This window comes from Bos javanicus, chromosome 19 (genome assembly GCF_032452875.1).
Source record: "Bos javanicus breed banteng chromosome 19, ARS-OSU_banteng_1.0, whole genome shotgun sequence".
In the NCBI taxonomy this organism is placed as follows: Eukaryota; Metazoa; Chordata; class Mammalia; order Artiodactyla; family Bovidae; genus Bos; species Bos javanicus.
The window spans coordinates 28,625,590-28,650,779 of NC_083886.1; the positions used below are offsets into that span (position 1 = coordinate 28,625,590).

General features: G+C 46.1%; 1 protein-coding gene and 1 long non-coding RNA gene across 2 annotated transcripts in view; both read left to right on the forward strand.

Moving 5' to 3' along the window:
- Positions 1-1,428: 1,428 nt before the first annotated feature.
- LOC133231469 (DNA-directed RNA polymerase II subunit RPB1-like) lies at positions 1,429-3,166 on the forward strand. The gene is made up of 4 exons (XM_061389868.1): positions 1,429-1,483; positions 1,590-1,911; positions 1,953-2,740; positions 3,048-3,166. The coding sequence occupies exons 1-4, from the start codon at positions 1,429-1,431 to the stop codon at positions 3,077-3,079; spliced, it is 1,197 nt and encodes a 398-aa protein (XP_061245852.1). The 3' UTR covers positions 3,080-3,166.
- Positions 3,167-8,828: 5,662 nt separating this feature from the next.
- LOC133231425 (uncharacterized) overlaps positions 8,829-25,190 on the forward strand; it is a 30,691-nt gene continuing 14,329 nt past the window's right edge. Inside the window, exon 1 of the long non-coding RNA XR_009731136.1 lies at positions 8,829-9,700. This is a non-coding gene — a long non-coding RNA (uncharacterized LOC133231425). The remainder of the gene's footprint in view (positions 9,701-25,190) is intronic.

Sequence of the window (25,190 nt, forward strand, 5' to 3'; positions counted from 1 at the left end):
TGCAAATGGCATTATTTCATTTTTCATAACTTAGTAATATTCCATTATATATATGTATCACATCATCTTTAGCCTTTCATCTAAATGAATGATGAGCATTTAGGTTGTCTTGGCTGTGATGAATCGTGCTCCGGGTGTCCTTGAGTTTAATTGTTTCCGCTGCAGTACCGTAGGATGATGAGCATATGTTTGGAATCAGAGAGAGCTGGATTTGACTTCTGCTGGCTCCTTGAGATTGAGGCCTTGGGCAGTCACTTTATATAGCCTCAGGTTTCTTATGTCAAAGAGATAGGAATTCACTTACATCAGGTTAGTGGTTAGGGTTAGACAAACAAGGTACATTAGGCATGTTTAGTGCCTGGCATGAAGTTGACACTCAAACTAGAAGCTTTTATTAAATTCTTTTGAGTTCTTCTCTGTGGAAGTTTAGTGGACCAAAGCTTAACTAATTTTAAAGTTTCTGGTGTTCAGTGTGTGAAAAGTTGCCATGGGTTTCCTTGAACAGCTCAGAGCAGAAGTCTCTTCTTGAGGTTGTACCTGTTTCTGAGCTCTGCCTTCTCTCCTCTTCCTCCACTGAATTGATCCCATTGAGTCCTGGCTGTACCTTCCCCAGGATTCTCACCAAAGGCCGAAACCCTCAAGCCATCTCCTGAGGCTCCAGGGTTCACCCTGAAAATTTTCTGTGCTCCAGACAATTTTCACCAACCCTTTGCTCTAGTGCCGCCTTCTTCTGTCTTATCCTAAAATGTCTGAACATAGAAGGGATTCAGGCTGGCCCAAGCCCTTGAGAAAGAGGAGGTGACAAGGATATAGGCAAAGAGTACCTAACTTTAGGAGGTGAGGTTAGAGTTGACAAGGCATGTCTTGGGGCAGCACACCTGGGCTGTCAAGGTGTGGTGGCCATACGGGGAAGTTCCTGCCAGGGACCCCAATTCTGGCCTTGGTTTCAGCTTTGGGAAACAAACAAGACATTGATTTTTTCCCTTTTCTTTCCCCCTTTGAAGCAGCTTTATTTCTTTTGCGGTTAAATTCTATAGATGACAGTGGCCTAGAATTCATCCCAGAGGAATGAATAGTGTGTGTGGAGCCCAGAGCTGCGCACACACTGGTCTGCATGCCCTGTCTCACTCAGAAGGTGACTGGAATGAGCTTCTGACTTGTGGTATCTGACTTTGGCATTTTCAGAATCAAATATCACACACACTGACCTCCCACTCCTCTCACTCCAAGATAAACCTGCTTAGTTCTTTTGTAAGTAGTTGAGGGTCCTTTGAGGCCTTGGTATAGAGCTCCCCAGCCATGAAATCTGAAAACTAGGGATTCAGTTCAGTATTAGCCTTTCTTTTCCACAGAAGCGAATGTCTGTGACAGAGGGTGGCATAAATACCCAGAGATGACCGAGGGAGGCCGCCCCAAGCTCGGGGGGCTATGGATCGGAGGCAGGGGGTGATTGAGAGGACGGGCCGCTGCCAAACCTGTGCAGGTGAGCAGAGAGGGGCTGGCGTGGACCCTGGAGGGAGGGAGAGGCTTGACCTCACAGAGAACTGGGGCTGAGGGTGGAAGCACAGAGACCTGGTCTCTGAGGTGAGTGCTGGAAGGAACATGTCGCGTGTATTTTCCCAGCTACTCCCCGACATCGCCTGCCTATGAGCCCCGCTCCCCTGGAGGCTACACACCCCAGAGTTCCTCTTACTCCCCCACTTCCCCATCCTACTCCCCTACTTCTCCGTCCTACTCTCCAACCAGCCCCAACTACAGCCCCACATCACCCAGCTACTCCCCGACCTCTCCCAGCTACTCACCCACGTCTCCCAGCTATTCACCCACGTCTCCCAGCTACTCTCCCACTTCCCCAAGCTACTCTCCCACATCACCTAGCTACTCACCCACATCACCCAGCTACTCGCCCACCTCTCCCAGCTACTCGCCCACCTCACCCAGCTACTCGCCACCTCGCCCAGCTACTCGGCCACTTCGCCCAGCTACTCACCGACATCTCCAAGCTATTCACCGACATCGCCAAGCTACTCTCCAACTTCTCCAAGTTACTCACCCACCAGTCCTAACTATTCTCCAACCAGTCCCAATTACACCCCAATATCACCCAGCTATAGCCCAACGTCACCGAGCTACTCACCTACTAGTCCCAACTACACACCAACAAGCCCCAACTATAGCCCAACCTCTCCAAGCTACTCTCTGACTTCACCCAGCTACTCCCCAACCTCGCCAAGCTACTCTCCTTCAAGCCCACGATACACACCACAGTCTCCCACCTACACCCCCAGCTCGCCTAGCTACAGCCCCAGCTCGCCCAGCTACAGCCCAGCTTCACCAAAGTACACCCCAGCCAGTCCTTCCTATAGCCCCAGCTCACCAGAGTACACCCCACCTCCCCCAAGTACTCACCTACCAGCCCCAAATATTCACCCACCTCCCCCAAGTACTCACCTACCAGCCCTACCTACTCACCCACCACCCCAAAATACTCACCCACATCGCCTACTTACTCACCAACCTCTCCTGTCTACACCCCAACCTCCCCCAAGTATTCACCCACTAGCCCCACCTACTCCCCCACCTCCCCCAAGTACTCACCCACCAGCCCCACCTACTCCCCCACGTCCCCCAAAGGCTCTACTTACTCGCCCACCTCCCCCGGCTACTCGCCCACCAGCCCCACCTATAGCCTCACCAGTCCAGCCATCAGCCCGGATGACAGTGATGACGAGAACTGAGGGTGAGCTGTGCGCAGCGGCACCTGGCTAGGTGGAGGGCGGCCTTGAGGTACCCTGCCGCTCCGCTCCCCTGTGGGGTACAGCCCCAGTCTGGCTCCCTTGTACATAGCTCCTTGTGACCGTCCCCTGTTGAGGTTCCAGACCCATTTCTGCTGGGGATTTTGTTTTGTTCTCTACTTGCGCTATGGCAGAACCCACTCACCCTCTGTGGTGGTCTCCTTCCTGCCCCAGTACCCCAGGCCTGTCCCCAAATCAGACATCCTTCTCGCTGTGGCTTGACTGGGGATAAAGGGTATTTTCACTTCTTAGGGGTAGGTCCAGCTCTGGGTCGTCACACCTGATCCTCGGGAAGAACAAAGCGAAAGCTGCCTTTTGTCTGTTATTTTATTTTTTGAACTTTAAATAAAGTTTACTAGTTTTGACCAAAAGTGTGTCTGTTGAGTGGTTTAACAGGAGGTAAGAACAGCCAGGCTCAACTCCCTGCCTGGGCTGCTGTTGCATTTCCAGTGTCAAGGCTGATCTCTGCTAATGGGCAGGGGCAGGAACCAAACGCAGACAGTACATTCTTTCATCCAACAAACTGTGCACCAGGCATTGCTCTGTCTTGGCTTTGGGGTCGAACAAATAGGCCTCATCCTGCTTTAAAACAATATTGACATAACATCTTTTTCAGCAGTTCTACTGATTGTCATACTATATGGGCTTCCCTGGTGGCTTAGTGGTAAAGAATCTGCCTGCCAATGCAGGAGACAAGGGTTCAATCCCTGGGTCAGGAAGATACCCAGAAGGATATGCAACCTACTCCAGTATTGTTGCCCGGGAAGTTCCCTGGACAGAGGACCGTGGTGGGTGATAGGCCATGGGGTGGCAAAAGAGTTGGGCACGACTTAGCAATTAAACAACATGATTTTAGAAAAGCACAGAGGTGTAGTACAGAAGCAAAAAAGTTATTACCCTTTACCATCGCCACCAGGAGGCATATTTTCTTTGGGTATTTTTCTTAGAGGGTTCTCAAGTCACTTCTGATCAGTGTTTGTTTTGGCCTCAAACCAACAATGAGATTATGAATACTATGGTATTTTTTAAAGCTGAAGTTAAAGGAGTTGCTGATAATTTTCTGTTTTCAGTTGGCCATGTCATATTTTGTTTCATGAGTTCTTTTTTAAATTCTTACTTTGGCCGCACAGCTTGTGGGATCTCAGTTCCCTGACCAGGGATTGAACCCCAGGTCCCTGGCAGTGAAAGCCCAGAATCCTCACCACTAAGCCATCTGCGAACCCTCTGAAGTATTTCAAATAGTTTGGAAAGTAACATGGCCAAGATCTATTTACTAAGATTATAGATGGTAGATACCATTTTGCAATATTTAATCCAGGTCTTAAATTGTTTTGATAGATGACTTTAATGACTTTAAAATTTATTTTTTATTGAAGGATAATTGCTTTACAGAATTTTGTTGTTTTCTGTCGAACCTCAATATGAATCAGCCATCAGATCCCATCAGATCAGTCGCTCAGTCGTGTCCGACTTTTGTGACCCCATGAATCGCAGCACGGCAGGCCTCCCTGTCCATCACCAACTCCCGGAGTTCACTCAGACTCACGTCCATCGAGTCAGTGATGCCATCCAGCCATCTCATCCTCTGTTGTCCCCTTCTCCTCTTGCCCCCAATCCCTCCCAGCATCAGAGTCTTTTCCAATGAGTCAACTCTTCGCATGAGGTGGCCAAAGTACTGGAGTTTCAGCTTTAGCATCACTCCTTCCAAAGAAATCCCAGGGCTGATCTCCTTCAGAATGGACTGGTTGGATCTCCTTGCAGTCCAAGGGACTCTCAAGAGTCTTCTCCAACACCACAGTTCAAAAGCATCAATTCTTCAGCGCTCAGCCTTCTTCACAGTCCAACTCTCACATCCATACATGACCACAGGAAAAACCATAGCCTTGACTAGACAAACCTTTGTTGGCAAAGTAATGTCTCTGCTTTAGAATATGCTATCTAGGTTGGTCATAACTTTCCTTCCAAGGAGTAAGCGTCTTTTAATTTCATGGCTGCAGTCACCATCTGCAGTGATTTTGGAGCCCAGAAAAATAAAGTCTGACGCTGTTTCCACTGTTTCCCCATCTATTTCCCAAAGGTATACATATATCCCCTCCCTTTTGAACCTCCCTCCCATGTCCCTCCCCGTCCCACCCTTCTAGGTTGATAGCACCTGTTTGAGTTTCCTGAGCCATATAGCAAATTCCTCTTGGCTATCTGTTTAGTGACTTGTTTTTATAAAAGAAAATGTTCATTATCGAAGATGCAAGCATGACAGAACATCTCCCGAATCCTCTGAATTACACTTGGTTGTTGGTGAACATAATCCCAGACAGGTCTCTTATCATATAGAAGGATAGGAATTTAAATAGAAATGGCTCGTTTTTTGGTGGTAACTCAGGATTTACTCTTCTTTTTTTTTTTTAAGATTTATTTTATTTATTCTGGTTGCCCTGGGTCTTTGATGGTGTACAGGCTTCTCTAGTTGCAGTGAGTGGGCTTCTCATTGCTGTGGCCTCGTTGCGGAGCGCGGGCTCAGGGCGCCCGGGCTTCAGTTGTTGCTTCATGTGAGCTCGGTAGTTGAAGTTTGCAGGCTCTGGGGCTCTGGCTCAGTAGTTGTGACACCCGGGCTCAGCTACCCTGCAGTGTGTGGGATTGTCCCAGACCAGGGTTGAAACCCATGTCCCCTGCATTGGCAGGCGGATTCCCAACCACTAGACCACCAGGGAAGCCCAGGATTTACTCTTAACAACTTTGCAGTATACCGTATAGCCGTCGCCATGTTGTATATGTGACATTCCCAGTACTTTACTTATAACTGGAACTTTGTACCTTTTGACCACTTTCATGTAATTCCTCCATCCCCTGCCCTCACCTGGTAATCAAATCTGATTTCCTTTTCGATGAGTTTAGTTTTTGTTCTGTTTGGTTTAGATTTGGCATGTAAATAAGATTATGTAGTATTTATCATTACTTTTTTGGGCTGTGCATGTGGCATGCTGGATTCTAGTTCCCCATCTAGGAATCGAACCTGTACCCCAACCTCTAGGAAAATCCCTACATAATATTTCTGTTTGACTTATTTCACTTTGCATAATGCCCGCAAGATCCATCCATCTTATTACAACTGGCAATTAGATAAGTGAACTCTGCCAGGGCCAACCTCAGGAGAGGCAAACAGGGCACTCTCCACAGGGACCAAATTTAAGGGGCAACAAAAAAACTCATAAATAATACTTTAATGCAGTATTTTAAAAATTAAAATTAGTGTAAAAATCCATGATGGAGTAAAGTGTAACAGTTTTTAAAGATTTTTATTTTTTTTGGATGTGGACCATTTTCAAAATCTTTATTGAATTTGATATAGTATTGCTTCTGTTTTATGTTTTTGTTTTTTGGCCCCAAGGGGATCTTAGCTTCCTGATCAGGGATCAAAGCTGCACCCCCTACATTGGAAGGTGAAGTCTTAACCACTGAATTGCCAGAAGTGAAAGTCGCTCAGTTGTGTCCTACTCTTTGCGACCCCATGAACTGTAGCCTGCCAGACTCCTCTGTCCATGGAATTCTCCAGGCCAGGATACTGGAGTGGGTAGCCATTCCCTTCTCCAAGGGATCTTTCCAACCCAGGGGTTGAACCCATGTCGCCCGCATTGAAGGCAGATTCTTTACCATCTGAGCCACAGATCAGATCAGATCAGATCAGTCGCTCAGTCGTGTCCGACTCTTTGCGACCCCATGAATCGCAGCATGCCAGGCCTCCCTGTCCATCACCAACTCCCGGAGTACAGGGATGCCCCTAAAATTGCCAGGGAGGTCCCCAAATAGTAACATTTGAAATTTTGAAAGGATCTATATGAATCCCCCACCATGACCCCATGTTTGCCTCTGGCCCCACTGTGACTGGACACAGTGCTGGTTCGCAGGTGTCATTCTGTGGTCTCTTGTCTCTTGCGATGACTCATGATGCCTCATTTAAGGCTTGTGTGTGTTTTTTTGCTTTAGATCGTGAGCTGCTCTCTTTCCTTGGAACTTAATCTTTGGGAGAACTTTGAATCTTTGATGGAAGTGGCCTACCTATAGAGAGAATGTATGTTTGCTTTCTCCCAGCCCGAGTCTGCACTAGCAACCTGGGAACCCTTTGCATTTTGTGAAGGTTTTCTTAAGCTCCTCAAGTGGGTGAATTGCAGCACAAACTATGGAAGGGCTGGGTTGTAGTTTCAGGTTTTCAAGAAAGATTATTTTTTCCTTCCATTCAAGGTTGAGCCAGGCAAGTTCCCTTGCTCCTTCCTTCCTAAAATGGGTTTTGGATTTGGTTTCCCTGTGTCTTTATACTGAGCTTGCAGGAGGCCCTGATTATGTGCCGAAATCTCCCACAATCTTGGTGGAGCCTTGGGCTTTAGCTCCTGTCCCCTGTAGCCCAGAAAACAGTCTGGACAAAACTCAAGGTCTCCTATGTTTCACAGAAACCCTTCGGGAGAAAAGCTGACTTAGGTGCTTACTTACCTCCCAGGCTTCCTGAGTTTACTGCATTTTCGGCCTCTGTAGAAATATTTCTATTTATTCCAGCTCAGTAATGTTTATTTTCTGGTTTTTTTTTTGTTTGTTTGTTTTTTACAAAATATTTAATCCACAAATTTAGTCTTTTCAAATAGGAAAGCTATGTAGGCTACCTAGTCAGCTGATGGCCATCCTACCTTGCAAGTATGGCTTTTATCCTTTTTTGGTCAGGTTTTATAATATTTACTTTCTGTTCTGCAAATATAATCCCTGCAGTTATGCCCTCTTATTGATGTATTTAAATGGCTCATCTTTAACTTATCACGGCTCCTTCCCTATCATCTTTTTTATTCATCTCTCTAGGATGTTTTTCAGAAAGGGCTCATAACTGCTTCATTATAATCCCTGAATCTTTTATTTTTGAAACTCTTCTGTAGCCTTCAAAACTGAAAGCATATCTTGGCCGGATATTTCTTTCTCTCATACTTTTGTGGACGTTGCTGATTTTTGTATTGGTCAGAGTTCTCCAGAGACTCAGTAGCATGAATATGTATGTGTATATGTATATATTTCGGAGGCTGAAAATGGATGATTTTCATGATCATCCACTTGCAAGTTGGATACCCAAGAAAAATAGGGGTGTAATTCAGCCCAAGTTCAAAGGCCTGAGAAGATTAGATGACATGTCCCAGCTCAACCAACTGAGGCTGGAAAGAAAAGGGGTGAATTTCTCCTTCCTCCAACTTTTGTTCTATTCAAGCCTTTGATGGATTGAATGATGCCCACCCACACTGGGGAGTGCCATCTACTTTACTGGGTCTACCAGTTCAAATGCTAATCTCATCAAGAACACCTTTACAGACACATTCAGAAATAATATTGAACCTGGGCACTTCGTGGTCAGTCAAGTTGACACAAAATAATCATGACCAGTCCACCCCTTTTCAATTTGTACCCCAATGCATCTCTTTAAACCATATTTAATCTCCAAATAAAGATAATAACAAGATCATAATTCCATGATACAACTGTCATGTGTACAGCTGAAAATACACTAACCCCTTCCCTGGCAAAAGAGCTAAAGTCCTTGAGTGGTATTTACTCTTCTTGTTATGTCCTAACTTAAATACTATGATGTAAAATTAATAATACTTAAAAGCTATGATAGCTTCCCTGATAGCTCAGTTGGTAAAGAATCTGCCTGCAATGTAGGAGACCCCGGTTCAATTTCTGGGTCAAAAAAGATGTGCTGGAGAAGGGATAGGCTACCCTCTCCAGTATTCTTGGGCTTCCCTTATGGCTCAGCTGGTAAAGAATCCACCAGCAATGTGGGAGAAATGGGTTTGATCCCTGGGTTGGGAAGATGCCCTGGAGAAGGGAAAGACTACCCACTCCAGTATTCTGGCCTGGAGAATTCCATGGACTGTATAGTCCATGGAGATGCAAAGAGTTGGACACGACTGAGCAACTTTCACTTGTCACTTAAAAGCTATGATGTAAAGTCAGTACATCTTCAGTTACATGATAAGGCAATAAGAGAGGAAAGAAAACAGAGATACACATACAAACACATATTCATCAAAAAATAAAATATTCACAACAGTTATAGCTATAACTAGCCATGTGTTCATGCAAAGTCGCTCAGTGTTCATAGCTGGCATTTATAACTACCTTCTTCTAACCATTCTGTAATGTCTACCTTCAGCAAGCACCTCAGGTAGTTATGATTCTTTACTTGGTGGGATGACCCAAACCTTCATTTTTGAATATTTTTATTTATCTATCATATTTATTTATTTATTTTGCCACACCACACAGCTTATGAGATCTTAGTTGCCTGACTAGGGATTGAATCTGGCAGTGAAAGCTCTGAGTCTTAACCACTGGACCACCAGAGAAGTCCCCAAACCCTCATTCTTGAAGGGTTTTAGACCATTACTAATCCTTCCTCCGTTGGATTGTTGTCATTTTCCATTGACTTTAATTGCAGGACATGGTGATACTAAGAGATGCCCACACACACTCTTCCTTACCTCCACTGTCGATAGTAGTCCAATTTCTGCTTGGCAGTCAGGATCTATCACTCTAGCCAGCCAACATCATAACTCCCTTCTTTGCCTGTTGAGTCATGAGATGCCCAAAGTGGCTGGGTGGCAGTCTTAACATCAAGTGCAATGAAATCTTTATTGTGTCTCCTGGTGGAAGCATCCTTCCCTCTGGAAGAAGGCCTCTAGGTCAGCAGAGCATAAAGTCACAGGAACAGGAAGCAAAAATCTTGCTGATGAGTCATTAGGGGAAATAGGGTGCCACTCCCTTGATTCCTGGACCCATGAATCCTGGCTATCAGAGAATCAGCACCATATATCTAATGCTGATTCAGAGCACACACAGCCTCCTAGAGAACCTTGCCCCAGTCCTGGAACTGTGAAGTGAGTTCTTCTTTTTCTTTTCTTAATTGTATTATTTATTTTTGCCTGTGCTGGTTTGTGGCTGTGTGAGGGCTTTTCTCGAGTTGTGGTGAATGAAGGGCTACCCTCTAGTTGTGATGTGTGGGCTTCTCATTGCAGTGGCTTCTCTTGTTGCAGAGCAACAGCAGTAATTGTGGTGCATGGGCTTAGTTTCCCCAGGGCATGTAGGATCTTAGTTCCTGGACCAGTGATTGAACCCATGTCCCCCGCATTGGCAGGCAGATTCTTTACCACTAGATCACCAGGGAAGTTCCCCACCATAGTTTTAAACTCATCTGACTCTGGTTTCCATGCTTGCTCTGTCTCTTCAAACTGTTTTAACTTTTAGTATGCCTTGTAAATTGTTGCTGAAAGCCAGATAAGATGCACTGGGTAAAAGGAATTGCTATAAACGAGGCTTCAGTGATGTTGCCTTGAAGTCTGTGGGTAGGGGAAGAGAAGCATTCTACAGCCTATGAGTAGGACTCACTATTTTAGTTAGCCGATGCCCTGGGCGGCAAACTTCACAGGTGTTTCTCCAGTTTTGGGGATGGGGTTGTTAGAGAGCGCTGCTGCTGCTAAGTCGATTCAGTCATGTCTAACTCTGTGCAACCCCATAGACGACAGCCCACCAGGCCCTCCATCCACGGGATTTTCCAGGCAAGAATACTGGAGTGGGGTGCCATTGCCTTCTACAGTTAGAGAGCGCTAGGATTGGGTATTTCCTTTCTCCCAGGTGGGTTAGGCTCTGGTAAAATAGCTTCTCTTGAGGGCAGATCTCATTAAGAAGAACAGAATATTCTGAGGGTGTCTCAAAATGGCTGCTTTTCCTCTCCTCCTGACAGAAGCAGATTTTTCTCTGATCTTCACTTTAAGAATCTGGTGGAGTTCCTGGAGGTAAAACTCACAAAGAAAGGGCCACTCCATCTAAGCCTGGGCCCCCTGGAGTTTTAAACCCTTAGGTTTGTCCACACTGAGCCTCCAGTAATTCAATGGCCAGGAGTGTTTTGTTTGTCTTTCTTTAAAATTTTGGCTGCATTGTTCAGCATGCAGAATCTTAGTTACCGTACAAGGATTGCACTTGTGCCCCCTGCAGTGGAAGCGTGGAATCTTAAATTCTGGACCGCCAGTGTTTTGATATTCCGACCCTAATGGGGTTCTAGTGGAGGCGTCTGTTCACATGTTTCTGCTCTGGTTAAGTTGTAATTCTTTGTATGTTCCTGTCTCTCCCCAACTGGGAGGGTGGGCAGGCAGAGGTTTATGCTCTGACCCCAATTCTCTAATGGATCTAAAAAACGGTGTTGATTCATTTTGTTCAGCTTTCTACTCTTTAGGATGGAGTGACAACTTCCAAGCTCCTTACATGCCAGACAGGAAACTGGAAGTCTCTCTCTCTTTTTAAATGACAGCTTTACTGAGATATAATTCATATATAACAAAACTCACCCTTTTAGACTGTAAAATTCAGAGGTTTTTAGGATATTCACAAAGTTGTGCAATCCTCTCTGTTTTGTTGTGCTCAGTTGTGTCCAGCTGTTTGCGACCCCATGGACTGCAGCCTGCCAGGCTTCTCTGTCCATGGGGATTCTGCAGGCAAGAATACTGGAGTGGGTTGCCATTTCCTACTCCAGGGGATCTTCCCGACCCAGGAAGATCATATCTGTTGCATCTCCTGCGTTGGTAGGCAGATTCTTTACCACTGAGCCACCTGGGAAGTCCTTCAGATCAGATCAGATCAGTGGCTCAGTTGTGTCCGACTCTTTGCGACCCCATGAATCGCAGCACGGCAGGCCTCCCTGTCCATCACCAACTCCCGGAGTTCACTCAGACTCACGTCCATCGAGTCAGTGATGCCATCCAGCCATCTCATCCTCTGTTGTCTCCTTCTCCTCCTGCCCCCAATCCCTCCCAGCATCAGAGTCTTTTTCCAATGAGTCAACTCTTCACATGAGGTGGCCAAAGTACTGGAGTTTCAGCTTTAGCATCATTCCTTCCAAAGAAATCCCAGGATTGATTGCCTTCAGAATGGACTGGTTGGATCTCCTTGCAGTCCAAGGGACTCTCAAGAGTCTTCTCCAACACCACAGTTCAAAAGCATCAATTCTTCAGCGCTCAGCCTTCTTCACAGTCCAACTCTCACATCCATACATGACCACAGGAAAAACCATAGCCTTGACTAGACGGACCCTTGTTGCCAAAGTAATGTCTCTGCTTTTGAATATGCTATCTAGGTTGGTCATAATTTTCCTTCCAAGGAGTAAGCGTCTTTTAATTTCATGGCTGCAGTCACCATCTGCAGTGATTTTGGAGCCCAGAAAAATAAAGTCTGACACTGTTTCCACTGTTTCCCCATCTATTTGCCATGAAGTGGTGGGACCGGATGCCATGATCTTCGTTTTCTGAATGTTGAGCTTACCACTATCTAATTTCAAAACATTTCATCACTTCAAAAAGAAACCCCATTATCAATTGCTCCCATTCCCTCCTCCACCTCACCTTACCCAACCACTGCTTTAAGTCTCTATAGATTTGCCTATTCTTGAAATTTCATATAAATTGAATCATACACTATGTGGTGGTTAGCTTCTTTTATGTAGCATAATGTTTTCAAGGCTCATCCATATGGTAACACGTATCAGTACTTCATTTCTTTTTATGGTAGACTAATACTCCATTGTAGAACCGTACCACATTTTAGGTATCAGTTCATCAGTGTATGGACATTTCCGTTGTTTTCACTTGGGGGCTATAAGGAATAATGCTGCTATGAACATTCGTGGACAGATTTTTGTGTGAACATGTTTTTGATTTTCTGGGATATATACCTGAGAATGGACTATGTGAAACTCTTGTGTTTCAACATTTTGAGGAACAATACTTACTGGTCATTTGTACATCTTCTTTAGAGAAATGTCTGTTTAAACCCTTTGCCCATCTTTAAATTCAGTTGTTTGTCTTTTTATGATTGGGTTGTAAGAGCTCTTTCTTCTGGATACAGTCTCAGAGCCATGATTTGCAAATAATGGGTTGTCTTTTCACTTTTTTCCTGGTATTCTTTCAAGCTAAAAAGTGATTAAATTTGATAAAGTCCAATTTATCGAATTAGTTTTTCTTTAACTGTTTTCCTTTTGGTTTCATATCTCAGAAATCGTTGCCTAATTCAAGGTCACAAAGACATAGGCCTATTTTTTCTTCTAAGAGTGTTATAGTTTTAGCTCTTACATTTAGATCTATGGTCTATTTGGGATTAACTTTTGTGAATAGTGTGAAGTAGGGATCTAACCTCATTTTTTTAAAGTTGGAGTATAGTTGCTTTGCCATGTTGTGTTAGTTTCTGCTGTGAATCAGCGATACATATACATACAATCCTCTTTTTTGGGTTTTCTTCCCATTTAGGTCACCACCTTCATTCTTTTACATGTGACACTCCAGCTGTCTTAGCAGTATTTGTTGAAAACACAATTGACTTGGCATCCTTGTTACAAACTGGTTGGGCATAAATGTAGGGATTTCAGATCAGATCAATAGCTCAGTCATGTCCGACTCTTTGCAACCCCATGAATCACAGCACGCCAGGCCTCCCTGTCCAACACCAACTCCTGGAGTTCACTCAGATTCACATCCATCGAGTCAGTGATGCCATCCAGCCATCTCATCCTCTGTCATCCCCTTCTCCTCCTGCCTCCAATCCCTCCCAGCATCAGAGTCTTTTCCAATGAGTCAACTCTTAGCATAAGGTGGCCAAAGTACTGGAGTTTCAGCTTCAGCATCATTCCTTCGAAAGAAATCCCAGGATTGATTGCCTTCAGAATGGACTGGTTGGATCTCCTTGCAGTCCAAGGGACTCTCAAGAGTCTTCTCCAACACCACAGTTCAAAAGCATCAATTCTTCAGTGCTCAGCCTTCTTCACAGTCCAACTCTCACATCCATACATGACCACAGGAAAAACCATAGCCTTGACTAGACGAACCTTTGTTAGCAAAGTAATGTTTCTGCTTTTGAATATGCTATCTAGGTTGGTCATAACTTTCCTTCCAAGGAGTAAGCGTCTTTTAATTTCATGGCTGCAGTCACCATCTGCAGTGATTTTGGAGCCCAGAAAAATAAAGTCTGACACTGTTTCCACTGTTTCCCCATCTATTTGCCATGAAGTGATGGGGCCGGATGCCATGATCTTCGTTTTCTGAATGTTGAGCTTTAAGCCAACTTTTTCACTCTCCACTTTCACTTTCATCAAGAGGCTTTTGAGTTCCTCTTCACTTTCTGCCATAAGGGTGGTGTCTTCTGCATATCTGAGGTTACTGATATTTCTCCCGGCAATCTTGATTCCAGCTTGTGCTTCTTCCAGTCCAGCATTTCTCATGATGTACTCTGCATATAAGTTAAATAAGCAGGGTGACAATATACAGCCTTGACATACTCCTTTTCCTATTTGGAACCAGTCTGTTGTTCCATGTCCAGTTCTAACTGCTGCTTCCTGACCTGCATACACATTTCTCAAGAGGCAGGTCAGGTAGTCTGGTAATCCCATCTCTTTCAGAATTTTCCACAGTTTATTGTGATCCACACAGTCAAAGGCTTTGGCATAGTCAATAAAGCAGAAATAGATGTTTTTCTGGAACTCTCTTGCTTTTTCCATGATCCAGCGGATGTTGGCAATTTGATCTCTAGCTCCTCTGCCTTTTCTAAAACCAGCTTGAACGTCAGGAAGTTCACGGTTCACATATTGTTGAAGCCTGGCTTGGAGAATTTTGAGCATTACTTTACGAGTGTGTGAGATGAGTGCAATTGTGCGGTAGTTTGAGCATTCTTTGGCATTGCCTTTCTTCGGGATTGGAATGAAAACTGACCTTTTCCAGTCCTGTGGCCACTGCTGAGTTTTCCAAATTTGCTTGCATATTGAGTGCAGCACTTTCACAGCATCATCTTTCAGGATTTGGAATAGCTCAACTGGAATTCCATCACCTCCACTAGCTTTGTTCGTAGTGATGCTTTCTAAGGTCCACATGAAATGAGGTTCGTGGCATTGTACAGGAGACAGGGATCAAGACCATCCCCATGGAAATGAAATGCAAAAAAGCAAAATGGCTGTCTGGGGAGGCCTTACAAATAGCTGTGAAAAGAAGAGAAGCGAAAAGCAAAGGAGGAAAGGAAAGATATAAACATCTGAATGCAGAGTTCCAAAGAATAACAAGAAGAGATAAGAAAGCCTTCTTCAGCGATCAATGCAAAGAAATAGAGGAAAACAAAAGAATGGGAAAGACTAGAGATGTCTTCAAGAAAATCAGAGATAGCAAAGGAAAATTTCATGCAAAGATGGGTTTGATAAAGGACAGAAATGGTATGGACCTAACAGAAGCAGAAGATATTAAGAAGAGCTGGCAAGAATACACAGAAGAACTGTACAAAAAAGATCTTCATGACCCAGATAATCACGATGGTGTGATCACTGACCTAGAGCCAGACATCCTGGAATGCACCTTGCTAATTCTTACTCATTTTTTTGTGGTTGCTCTTGTTAAAATGTATTTTCTTTCTTTCTTTTCATTTTTGCCTGTGTTGGGGCTTCGTTGCTGCTCAGGCTTTCTCTAGTTGCAGAGAGCGAGGGCTGCTCTCTAGCTGTGGTGCCAGGGCCTCTCGTTGCAGTCATTTCTCTTGTTGCCCAGCGTGGGCTATAGAACGAGTGGGCTTCAGTAGTTGCGGCTGCTGCTGCTAAGTCGCTTCAGTCGTGTCCGACTCTGTGGGACCCCGGAGACAGCAGCCCACCAGGCTCCCCCGTCCCTGGGATTCTCCGGGCAAGAACACTGGAGTGGGTTGCCATTTCCTTCTCCAATGCACGAAAGTGAAAACTGAAAGTGAAGTCGCTTAGTCGTGTTGGACTCTTAGCGACCCCGTGGACTGAAGCCTGCCAGGCTCCTCCGTCCATGGAATTTTCCAGGCAAAAGAGTACTGGAGTGGGGTGCCATTGCCTTCTCCAGTAGTTGTGGCACTTGGGCTCAATAATTAAATTTTGCAGGCTCTAGAGCACTGGCTCAATAGTTATGGCTCACAGCTCAGTTGCTCCACGGCACATGGGATCTCCTCAGAGCAGGGATCGAGACTGTGTCTCCTGCATTGGCAGACGGATTCTTTACCACGAGCCACCAGAGGAGCTGCCTGACTCATTTTTAACAAGTCAAATCAAACATCTTCCTCAGTGGTGCCTTCCCGACCATCCTGCCTCCCTCTGCACCCAATTAGTTAAGGCTTTTGTAATGTCATCTCCAATCCTGGTTCACAACCCTCTGTGTGTAATTATTTACCTCCCTCCTGCTCCATGTCTGACTCTGTAGACTCAAACCCTCTGAAGTCACTGTAGCATTTGAGTGCCCTGTACCTGGGTCCCTGTAGGATATCCTCAGCTCTTTTTTTTTTTTCTTTTTTTGGTGCAGGATCTTGGTTCCCCAACCGGGGTGGAACCTGCACCCTTGGCAGTGAAAATTTAGAGTCCTAACCACTGGACCGCCAGGGAATTCCCAGCTGCTGCCCTTTTGAGGGAAGGTTTTCTTTGTGGTGCTCGTTTTGCCTTTCTAGGGTGACCAGATCATCTCTATTTCCCTGGTGCTGGAAGTCCGGGGTCCCAAGGAACACCTCAGTCCCAGGCAATGTGGGTGGTTGGTCAGCTGACCGTTCGTGCTCCGGGACAGGTTTGGGTCCTGGGTGGAGGCTCTTGCGCCCAGGCCTGAGTCCTTGTCATGCTCCTCAGCTCTCCCCGGAGTCTGTGAACCTGACTCCTCCTCCGTGTCTGTAGAAAGCAGAGTCTGTGCTCCACTGACCACGGGGGTTTCCTGGTGACCCTGTCGCCACCTCACTGCCACTTACCAGGCTCCAAGGTCTGCAAGAGACAGAATCCAAGAGGCAGAATTCCTATACACCTCTTGTTCTCCTTGACAGCCCGGGCCAAACCCAGAGGCAGAGAGTCAGCGAGAGGTCAGGGCTCATCACTGACGTCCAGGCTGCACCTACCAGACTGTGCTGCAGGCCACATGGAGGGCTTTTTAAGAACTACCCATGATTCTTGCTCTCAAAGCTTCATGAGGAGGTCAATTCCTTTTTTTATTTCTACTTAAAAAAATTTTTTTTAATTTAAATTGAAGTATAGTTGACTTACAATGTTGTGTTAATTACTGCTGTACAGCAAAGTGAGTCAGTCATATATATATATATGTATATATTCTTTTTTATATTCTTTTCATTATGATTTATCATAGGATATTGAACATGGTTCCCTGTGCTATACAATAGGACTTTTTTGTTTATCCGTTCTATATATAATAGTCCCCATTTGCAAACCCTCCCCTCCCACACCATCCATCCCCAAGCCCCATCTGCTGTGGCCACCACCAGCCTGTTCTCCATGTCTGTGATTCTGTTTCTGTTTCATTGACAGGCTCGTTTCTGTCATATTGTGTCATGTTTTAGACTCCACATGTAGGTGATATCATATGGTCTTTGTCTTTCTCTTTATGACTTGTTTTACTTAGTATGACCATCTCTGGTTGCATCCATGTTGCAGCACATGGCATTCTTTCATTCTTTTTGAGGGCTGAGTTATATTCCATTGTGTATATGTACTGTATCTTCTTTATCCATTCATCTGTCAGTAGACATTTAGGCTGTTTCCTTGTCTTGGCTATTGTGAATACTACTGCTAGGAACATAGGGGTACATGTATCTTTTTGAATTGTAGCTTTGTCCAGATATGTGCCCAGGAGTGAGCTTGTGGGATCATCTGATGCTTCTATTATTAGTTTTCTGAGGACCCTCCATACTGTTTTCCACAACAGCGTAGGAGGGTTCCCTTTTCTCCACATCCTCTCCAGCATTTTGCTATTTATAGACTTTTTAATGATGGCCATTCTAATTGGTGTTGTACCTCATTTTAGTTTCAATCATATTTCTTAAAAAATCAGGAATGTTGAGCATCTTTTCATGTGCCTGTAGCCATCTGTCTTCTTGGAGAACTGTCTTTTTAGATCTTCTACACATTTGTGAATAAAGTTGTTTGCTTTTTGTTGTTGAATTGTGAGCTGTTTATTTATTTTGGAGATTATGCTCTTGTCAGTCTCATCATGCAAATATTTTTCCCATTCTGTAGGCTGTCTTTTTGTTCTGCTTATGATTTCCCTTACTGTGCAAAAGCTTGTAAGTTTAATTAGGATCCATTCGTTTATTTTTGTTTTTATTCCTATTGCCTTGGGAGTCTGACCGGGAGGTCAGTTCTTTACCCAACCTGCTAGCAGGATCTCAGGGGAAATGTCTCCATGGATTGATCCTAAGACCAAGAGCAGAAGTTTCCTGAGCAGTTGGTTGGTTATTAATCTCAGAGACTCTCAGAACCGTGTTATTGAGTGAGTCATCCTTCCTTCATCAGCTGCGGGGATGTCTGGAGCACACTTGTGTTCCACTCCCCCAATGCAAAGCATTTAGGACATCGTGGTCCCCACTTTGTCCTTGTTCCTGGTGTGTGATGGCCCCACCTTGCTATTTCATTCCTCTTTCCCCTTCTTTGCTTTGTTGACGTAAAATTACATCCAGTGAAAATGCACACATCTTACGCATACAACTGGATGAGTTTTGACAACTCAAATGTTGACACCCATGTACCAACGCCCAAATCAAGAAAAAGCACATTTCTATCACCCAGAAAGTCTACTCATATTTCTTTATGGCCAACTTCTCACCCTGAAACTATCTTTCCCTGCTTTTAATACATTCTCTTACTGTTTTTCATGTAGTCTCCCCCACCCCCACTGGTTGTAGTCACTTTATATACGTATTTTTTATTTTTATTTCCTTTTTGGTTGTGCCACAAGGCAAGTGGGATCTTAGTTCCCTGACTGGGGACCGATTCCAAGCCCCTTGCAGTGAAAGTATAGAGTCCTAATCACTGGACCGCCAAGGAAGTGCCCATGGAGTCTTTTGAATATCTTACATCTTCCCTTGCAATGAGAAAGAGCATGAGTAAGGAGGGTATTGTAATGAGGGAGATGTCCCAGCCCTGGCTCAATATTGTACAGAGCTTCCCTCCCACCTGGGAGAATGACAGAGCGTAGAGTGCTGAAGAAGCTCGGATCCCACCATCTGAGGCCTACTGACCACATCCAGGTTCCCTGCAGGCCCTCCTCCCCTCTGTGTGTCTGGAAGCCTCCTCCGTGTGGTGCTGCCCAGCCTCGGGGTGCTTCCCAGGACTCCTCCTCGTGGGTGACTTGTCTTTGTTCACTGTCTCCCCCATTGCTAACCATCATGGATGCTCCCCTTCCTTCAACCCAGCCCCAAACTAGTCTTCACATTTCATCCTGCAAACCAGTGCCTGCCACTGTGCTGAGTGAGGGAGACACTCAGACAAGGCTGAGATGGTTTCGGCCCTCTGGGAAGTGAGGGGCTTGCTCACGCATACATGGAGAAGTCACCTCACAATACAAGACTGCATGTGACCTCAGGAGAGGAGAATTACTGTGCATTTATGCACACGAACGTCTGCAGCAGTCTAAGGTCCTCGAGTTTATTAAGCCATTCAAAAATATTTATTTAATTTTGCTACATGCAAAGCATAGTTCTATAATTTTTTTAGGCCACGTGGCATGTGGGATCTTCATTCCCTGACCAGGGATTGAACCAGCAGCCCCTGCATTGGGAGGGTGGCGTCTTAACCACTGAACCAGGGAAGTCCCCAGGCACAGTTCTAGACACATCAGTAAACTTGAGGTCCCCTGCCCTTGGGGAGCTTGTACTGTCGTGGGAGAAAATACACAATAAATGTGAGAAATCAGTAAATCGTGTAGACTGTGAGAAAGTAACCATTGCTGTGGCAAAAAGGAAAAGAACAGGATCAGGGATCAGGAATTTGGGGCTGCGGGCCTGATGCAGGATTAAATGAGGTGGTCTGGGTAGGTGTCACTGAGCAGGTGAGATTTGAACAAAGACTTGATGGGGGAGGGAGGAAGCCAAGTGGGTATCTAGGAAAGCCCATTCTAGGCCAGGGGTTCTCAGTCTGTGGTGATTCCTCCCTCGTACTCAAGAGACTTTTTGCCAACGTCTGGAGACATTTTTGTTGTCACAACTGTGTGTATGTTTGGGTGCTGCTGGCTTCTCCAAGGGAGAGGCTGTAAACATCCCACAATACACACAGGACAACTCCCACGACAAAGAATTAGCCAGACGGCCAATGGTGCCAAGGTGAGGAAGCTGGTCTGGTAGCGGAAAGAGCCAACGCAAAGGATCTGTGGCAGAAGCATGCCAGGCATCCATAGAACTGCTGGGAACCCATATGGCCGGAGGGAGGAGACAGGAGCCAAGGTGAGAGGCAGGCATGCCAGCTGACATAGGGCAGGGAAGCAAGAGATGACTGACATGAGTCGTCACTGCAGGGTTTGAAGTGGAGGTTGATGTCATCTCACTGAACATGTTAGAGTCTCCATCAGGCTGCTGTGCTGGGAACAGGCTGTGGGACCGAAAGCCAGAGATCTGAGAGCCGGTTTGGACTTTCCCCTCTCTCCTCCCCATCCTCTGCCCCCGCTCTCACTCGCAGCTGCCTCAGAGCAAAAGCAGCAGCTGTGAGATGTGCCCCCCTCCCCCGGCCCCCGCCCCCGTCCTGTCCTTTCCCGGCACAGGGCACAGGCCAAGCCCCAGACAAGAGCTCAGGATTCCCCTCCAGTGCATCCCTTCAGTGCGCAGGCGCATGCCCATGTCTCCCGGATGAGAGAGACACTGCCCAACCAGCCCCAGACGCAGAGCTGGCCTTCAACACAGGAAAGTCTGGGAGAGGGTCACCATCATCAAGTGCCAGCCTTTCATAAATTGAATCTCTTTCTTATGAAAGATCCTAGGGGTTCCCTGTACCTTACCGTATGAATTCTTTATGAGCAGGCATTCCTTTTCCAGATAAAACAGAAGCAAAGATTAAAAATATTTAACAAAAATAACTAAAAAACACCCTCCACTGGCCCTGGAGCCCCTCTTCAGCTACCATCCCCCCTCCTCTCCTCCCTACCCCTTTGCATCAAACCTCATCTTCACCCACTGCAGTCTGGTTTCTGCCTCCCCCACTGCACCCAAACGGTTCTAACCTCTGTGTTGCTAAATCAACACAGTTGACAACCTCCTTGCTCCCTGACACCCGGTCTTCCCCTCCGGCCCTACCTGGGCTCCTCTTCTGGTCTTCTGGAGTTTCTCAGCGGGATCTTAGTCCATGACGGGGATTGAACCCGGGCCTCCTGCATTAGGAGTGTGGAGTCTTAACCACTGGACCGCCAGGGAAGTTCCCAAACAGCCTCTACTTCTCTCTCTCTGGGTGATCTCCTCCCACAGATCCAAATAGCATTTACATTTAAAATATCATTTATAGGGGCTTCCCTGGTGGCTCAGTGGTAAAGAATCTGCCTGCCAATGCAGGAGACAAGGGTTTGATCCCTGGTCGGGGAAGATCTTACATGCCTTGGAGCATTTAAGCTCGTACACCACAACTAGTGAGCCAATGCTCTAGAGCCCAGGAGCCACAGTGACAGCCCATGTGCCGCAACTATTGAAGCCCACACACCAAGAGCCCATGCCCCACAGCAAGAGAAGCCACTGCAGTGAGAAGCCGGAGCACCACAGCTAGAGAGTAGCCCTGGATTGCCACAGCTAGAGAAAAGCCTGAGCAGCAAGGAAGACCCAGCACGGCTTAAATAAATAAATATATTTTTTAAAATATCATTTATAGCATCAGCCTGACTCCAACCTGAAATACCCAAGCACTAGGCTTCCCTGCTTGGGCATCTCATGGGTATTTCAGACCTAGCAGGATGGGATGGAACTCTGTCTCAGACTTGTTCCTCCCTGGAGGTCCCCATCTCAATGCATTGCACTCACATCCACCAGGTGCTTGTTCTGTCTTTATGATTTTGACTACTCTAGGTCAAGACTAGTTGCTGCTTAGCCTCTTGGGGTGATCCTGTTTCTGGCACCAGTCACGCAGGTGAGTTTGGCCATGAACACACAGCATCTTTGTTCTTGTCATCTGCTGTCCCCACACCGCACAGCTGGACGCACAGCAGCTCCTGAACTGACAGGTCAGGTGAATGAAAGCTTCAATTGGGCATTCTTCCTGCTCCCTGAAAAATGGGGCCTGCTCCTCCACTGCAGGGAGAAGCCTGAAATGCTTTTTCAGAATCCTGCCTAGTCAGACTACAGAGTACATTTCTTATATCCAACTACAATTTCCTCTTTGTATAATGAAAATTGCTCTCAATGCTCCTTGCATCCAAATGAAGGCTCAATGACTATTTGTTAGCAGTGAACAGATAGTGATACCTCAGTGATTGTTAGCTGATGAGCGTGAACATGACTTAAGTATAAGCAAAATGTAAAGAAACAAGCCTTAACCTCCACCAAAACGCTAAGGACAAAGCTGCCACCAGCATGGGCATTAGGTCTCATTTGGAAGCCAAGAATCTGATCATCCTGTCTGGGCAATTTCCTACCATAGGCACGTTGCTAGGAGGTAAAGCCTTCCACCCTCAGTAGAGACCCTATGGCCAGAGGTTCACTTTCCCAGCATCCCTTGCAGCTGATGGGGGTGACACATGACCCAGGCTGAGTCAGGTGGACCACTGCCCCCTGAGATTTTGGTTTGAAGGCTAGAGAAACAAAGCCACATGAAGCGTATCCATCTCAGGGCCAGCAGGGGCCTCCAGCGTCCAGGGCCAGTGGTGCTGGCAGTCCTGGCTGTGCATCTGTGTCCTGCAGGGCCTGTGGTGGGCCTGCCCTCAGCAGGCCAGATCCGCAGTGAACGTTGGTCCCTGTCCATGCTGTGACTCCCTTGACTAGGTTTATTTCCTGAGCCTGGCTATCCAACCTTCCTGGAGATTCTGGGAGCCTATGGCCTTCTTTCTGATTGATTTTTGCTGCACCGCACAGCTTGTGGGATCTTAGTTCACCTACCAGGGATCGAATCTGCACCCCCAGCATTGGAAGCTCGGAGTCTTCACTACTGGACCTCCAAGGAAGTCCCCTTATGGCCTTCTGATAAACTCCTTTCCAGCTTGTAAACACCAGGGATGGTTTTTATTGCTTAAAACTCTAATAGCTCGCCACAGACAAGAACTTAAGGGTGAGGTGGAGGCCTTATGTCCTGCTCGTCCGAGAGGCACGCATCAACTCCAGGCTCAGGCTCTGACAGGGGACTCCTCCAGCAGAGCCTGAGCAGGACCCTGAAGTGGTGGGGCCAGAGGCTGAGAAAGTCCTTCCTAGAGTGAGGTCCCCAACCAGCAGTGGAGGCGTAATCAGAAATGCAAATCCCCCTCCCGGATCAACAGAACCAGAGGTGCAGGTGGGGGCTTCCTGGTAGTCCAGTGGTTAAGACCCTGCCTTCCACTGCAGGAGGTGTGGGTTCGATTCCTGGTCAGGGAACTAAGATCCCACATGTCACAGGGTGCAGCCAAAAATTAAAAAAAAAAAAAAATGCTGGTGGTGAGTCCCAGCAATTGACACTTTAAGGAGCCCTGTAAGTGACTCAGATGTACCCTAAAACTTACCCTGGAACTTCAAGGAGGAGCCATGTGCAGCAGAAAAAGCATCAGATAGAAACCAGAGACCTGGTTCTAGCTCTTGACTAGTTGACTTTGGATTCATTTGCCTTTTCTGAGTCTAGTTTCCTTTCATCTATAAAACGGGGCTTGTGACATCACCACAGAGGCTTTTTGTGAGGATCAAATTAAATAACACTGTACACATACAGTGCCAAGCCTGATAACGGGCCCCAGGAGAGGCCCAGGAAACGCCAGCCGTCACTGTGCAGAATGGTTGCAACTCATTCTCTTGGTAGACATCTGTGCAAATTTGGGCGGGGCCCCTAGTGTCTCAGCCTCTTTTTCTCTCTGTAACATGCAGATAACAACCCTCACCTAGGCTGGTTTGGAGAATCAAGGAAGATAAAATATGAAAGGAATGTTTTGTCCAAATTGAAACATGAAACTGTGAAAACGCAAAATGAAATAAAGTTCAAATATATTCTACCTAGGGGACGTCCCTGATGGTCCAGTGTCTAAGATTACACGCTCGCACTGCGGGGTTTGATCCCTGATCAGGGAACTAGATCCCACATGCCACAGCTAAAGATTTTGAATGCCACAACAAAAATTGGAGGTCCTGTGTGCCACAACTAAAACCTGGTGCAGCCAAATAAATAAATAAAAATTTAAAAAATAAACCAAAAGTATTCCACCTAGACAGCAACACACCAACACAAGGTGAGGAAGGGCTTACTTAGGGGTTTCTCATGAGGCCTGGGCTCCCACTGTGGGTGGAGGCTACATTAGGCATGGAGGATCCTGCAGTGAACTGGCAGAAATAGTCTCTGCCCTTGAAATTGTTCATAATTTAACTTTCAACTCATTCAGGCCAGAATGTCATATTTCGACAGTAAAATATTTATGTAGAGTTATGCCAAAGAATTGATGCTTTTGAACTGTGGTGTTGGAGAAGACTTTTGAGAGTCCCTTGGACTGCAAGGAGATCCAACCAGTCCATTCTGAAGGAGATCAGCCCTGGGATGTCTTTGGAAGGAATGATGCTCAAGCTGAAACTCCAGTACTTTGGCCACCTCATGTGAAGAGTTGACTCATTGGAAAAAGACTCTGATGCTGGGAGGGATTGGGGGCAGGAGGAGAAGGAGACGACAGAGGATGAGATGGCTGGATGGCATCACTGACTCGATGGACGTGAGTCTGAGTGAACTCCGGGAGTTGGTGATGAACAGGGAGGCCTGGCGTGCTGCGATTCATGTGGTTGCAAAGAGTCAGACCCGACTGAGTTATGTGTGTGTGTTAGTCACTTAGTTGTGCCCAAATTCTTTGTGATTCCATGGACAATAGCCCACCAGGCTCCTCTGTCCATGGAATTATCCAGGCAAGAATTACTGGAGTGGGTTGCCATTCCCTTCTACAGGGGATTCTCCCAACCCAGGGATCGAACCAGTGTCTCCTGCATTGCAGGCAGATTCTTTATTGTCTGAGCCACCAGGGGAGCCCAACATATTTATATATACACACATGTATATTTATATATATTCATACATATGTGCTTGTATGTGCTCAGTCGCTTCAGTCATGTCTGACTCTCTGCAACCCCGCCAGGCTCCTCATTCCATGGGATTCTCTAGGCAAAAAGACTGGAGGGAGTTGTCGTGGCCTCCTCCAGGAGATCTTCCTGACCTAGGAATCAAACCCGCATCATCTCCTGCATTGCAGGTGGATTCTTTACCCACTGGGCCACCTGAGATAACATATAAACCTTTGTCTCTCTGCATGCGAGTGTCAAATTTGTGAGGGTATATATAATTACATAGACGAGTTAGATTTAAACTGAAGAAAGATTTGGAAACACAGATTTTAAAAACTGTGGTGCCAATTCTTTCCTTACTGTATTCATTTGTTTAGACCAGATGACACA

Excerpts from the sequence above, each read along its gene's own strand:
- LOC133231469 (XM_061389868.1), top strand. The coding sequence starts at position 1,429 with ATGGATCGGAGGCAGGGGGTGATTGAGAGGACGGGCCGCTGCCAAACC. Across the intron at positions 1,912-1,952 it reads TCACCCAGCTACTCGCCCAC|CTCGCCCAGCTACTCGGCCA; the intron begins CTCTCCCAGCTA and ends GCTACTCGCCAC. Across the intron at positions 2,741-3,047 it reads AGTGATGACGAGAACTGAGG|GGGTAGGTCCAGCTCTGGGT; the intron begins GTGAGCTGTGCG and ends TTCACTTCTTAG.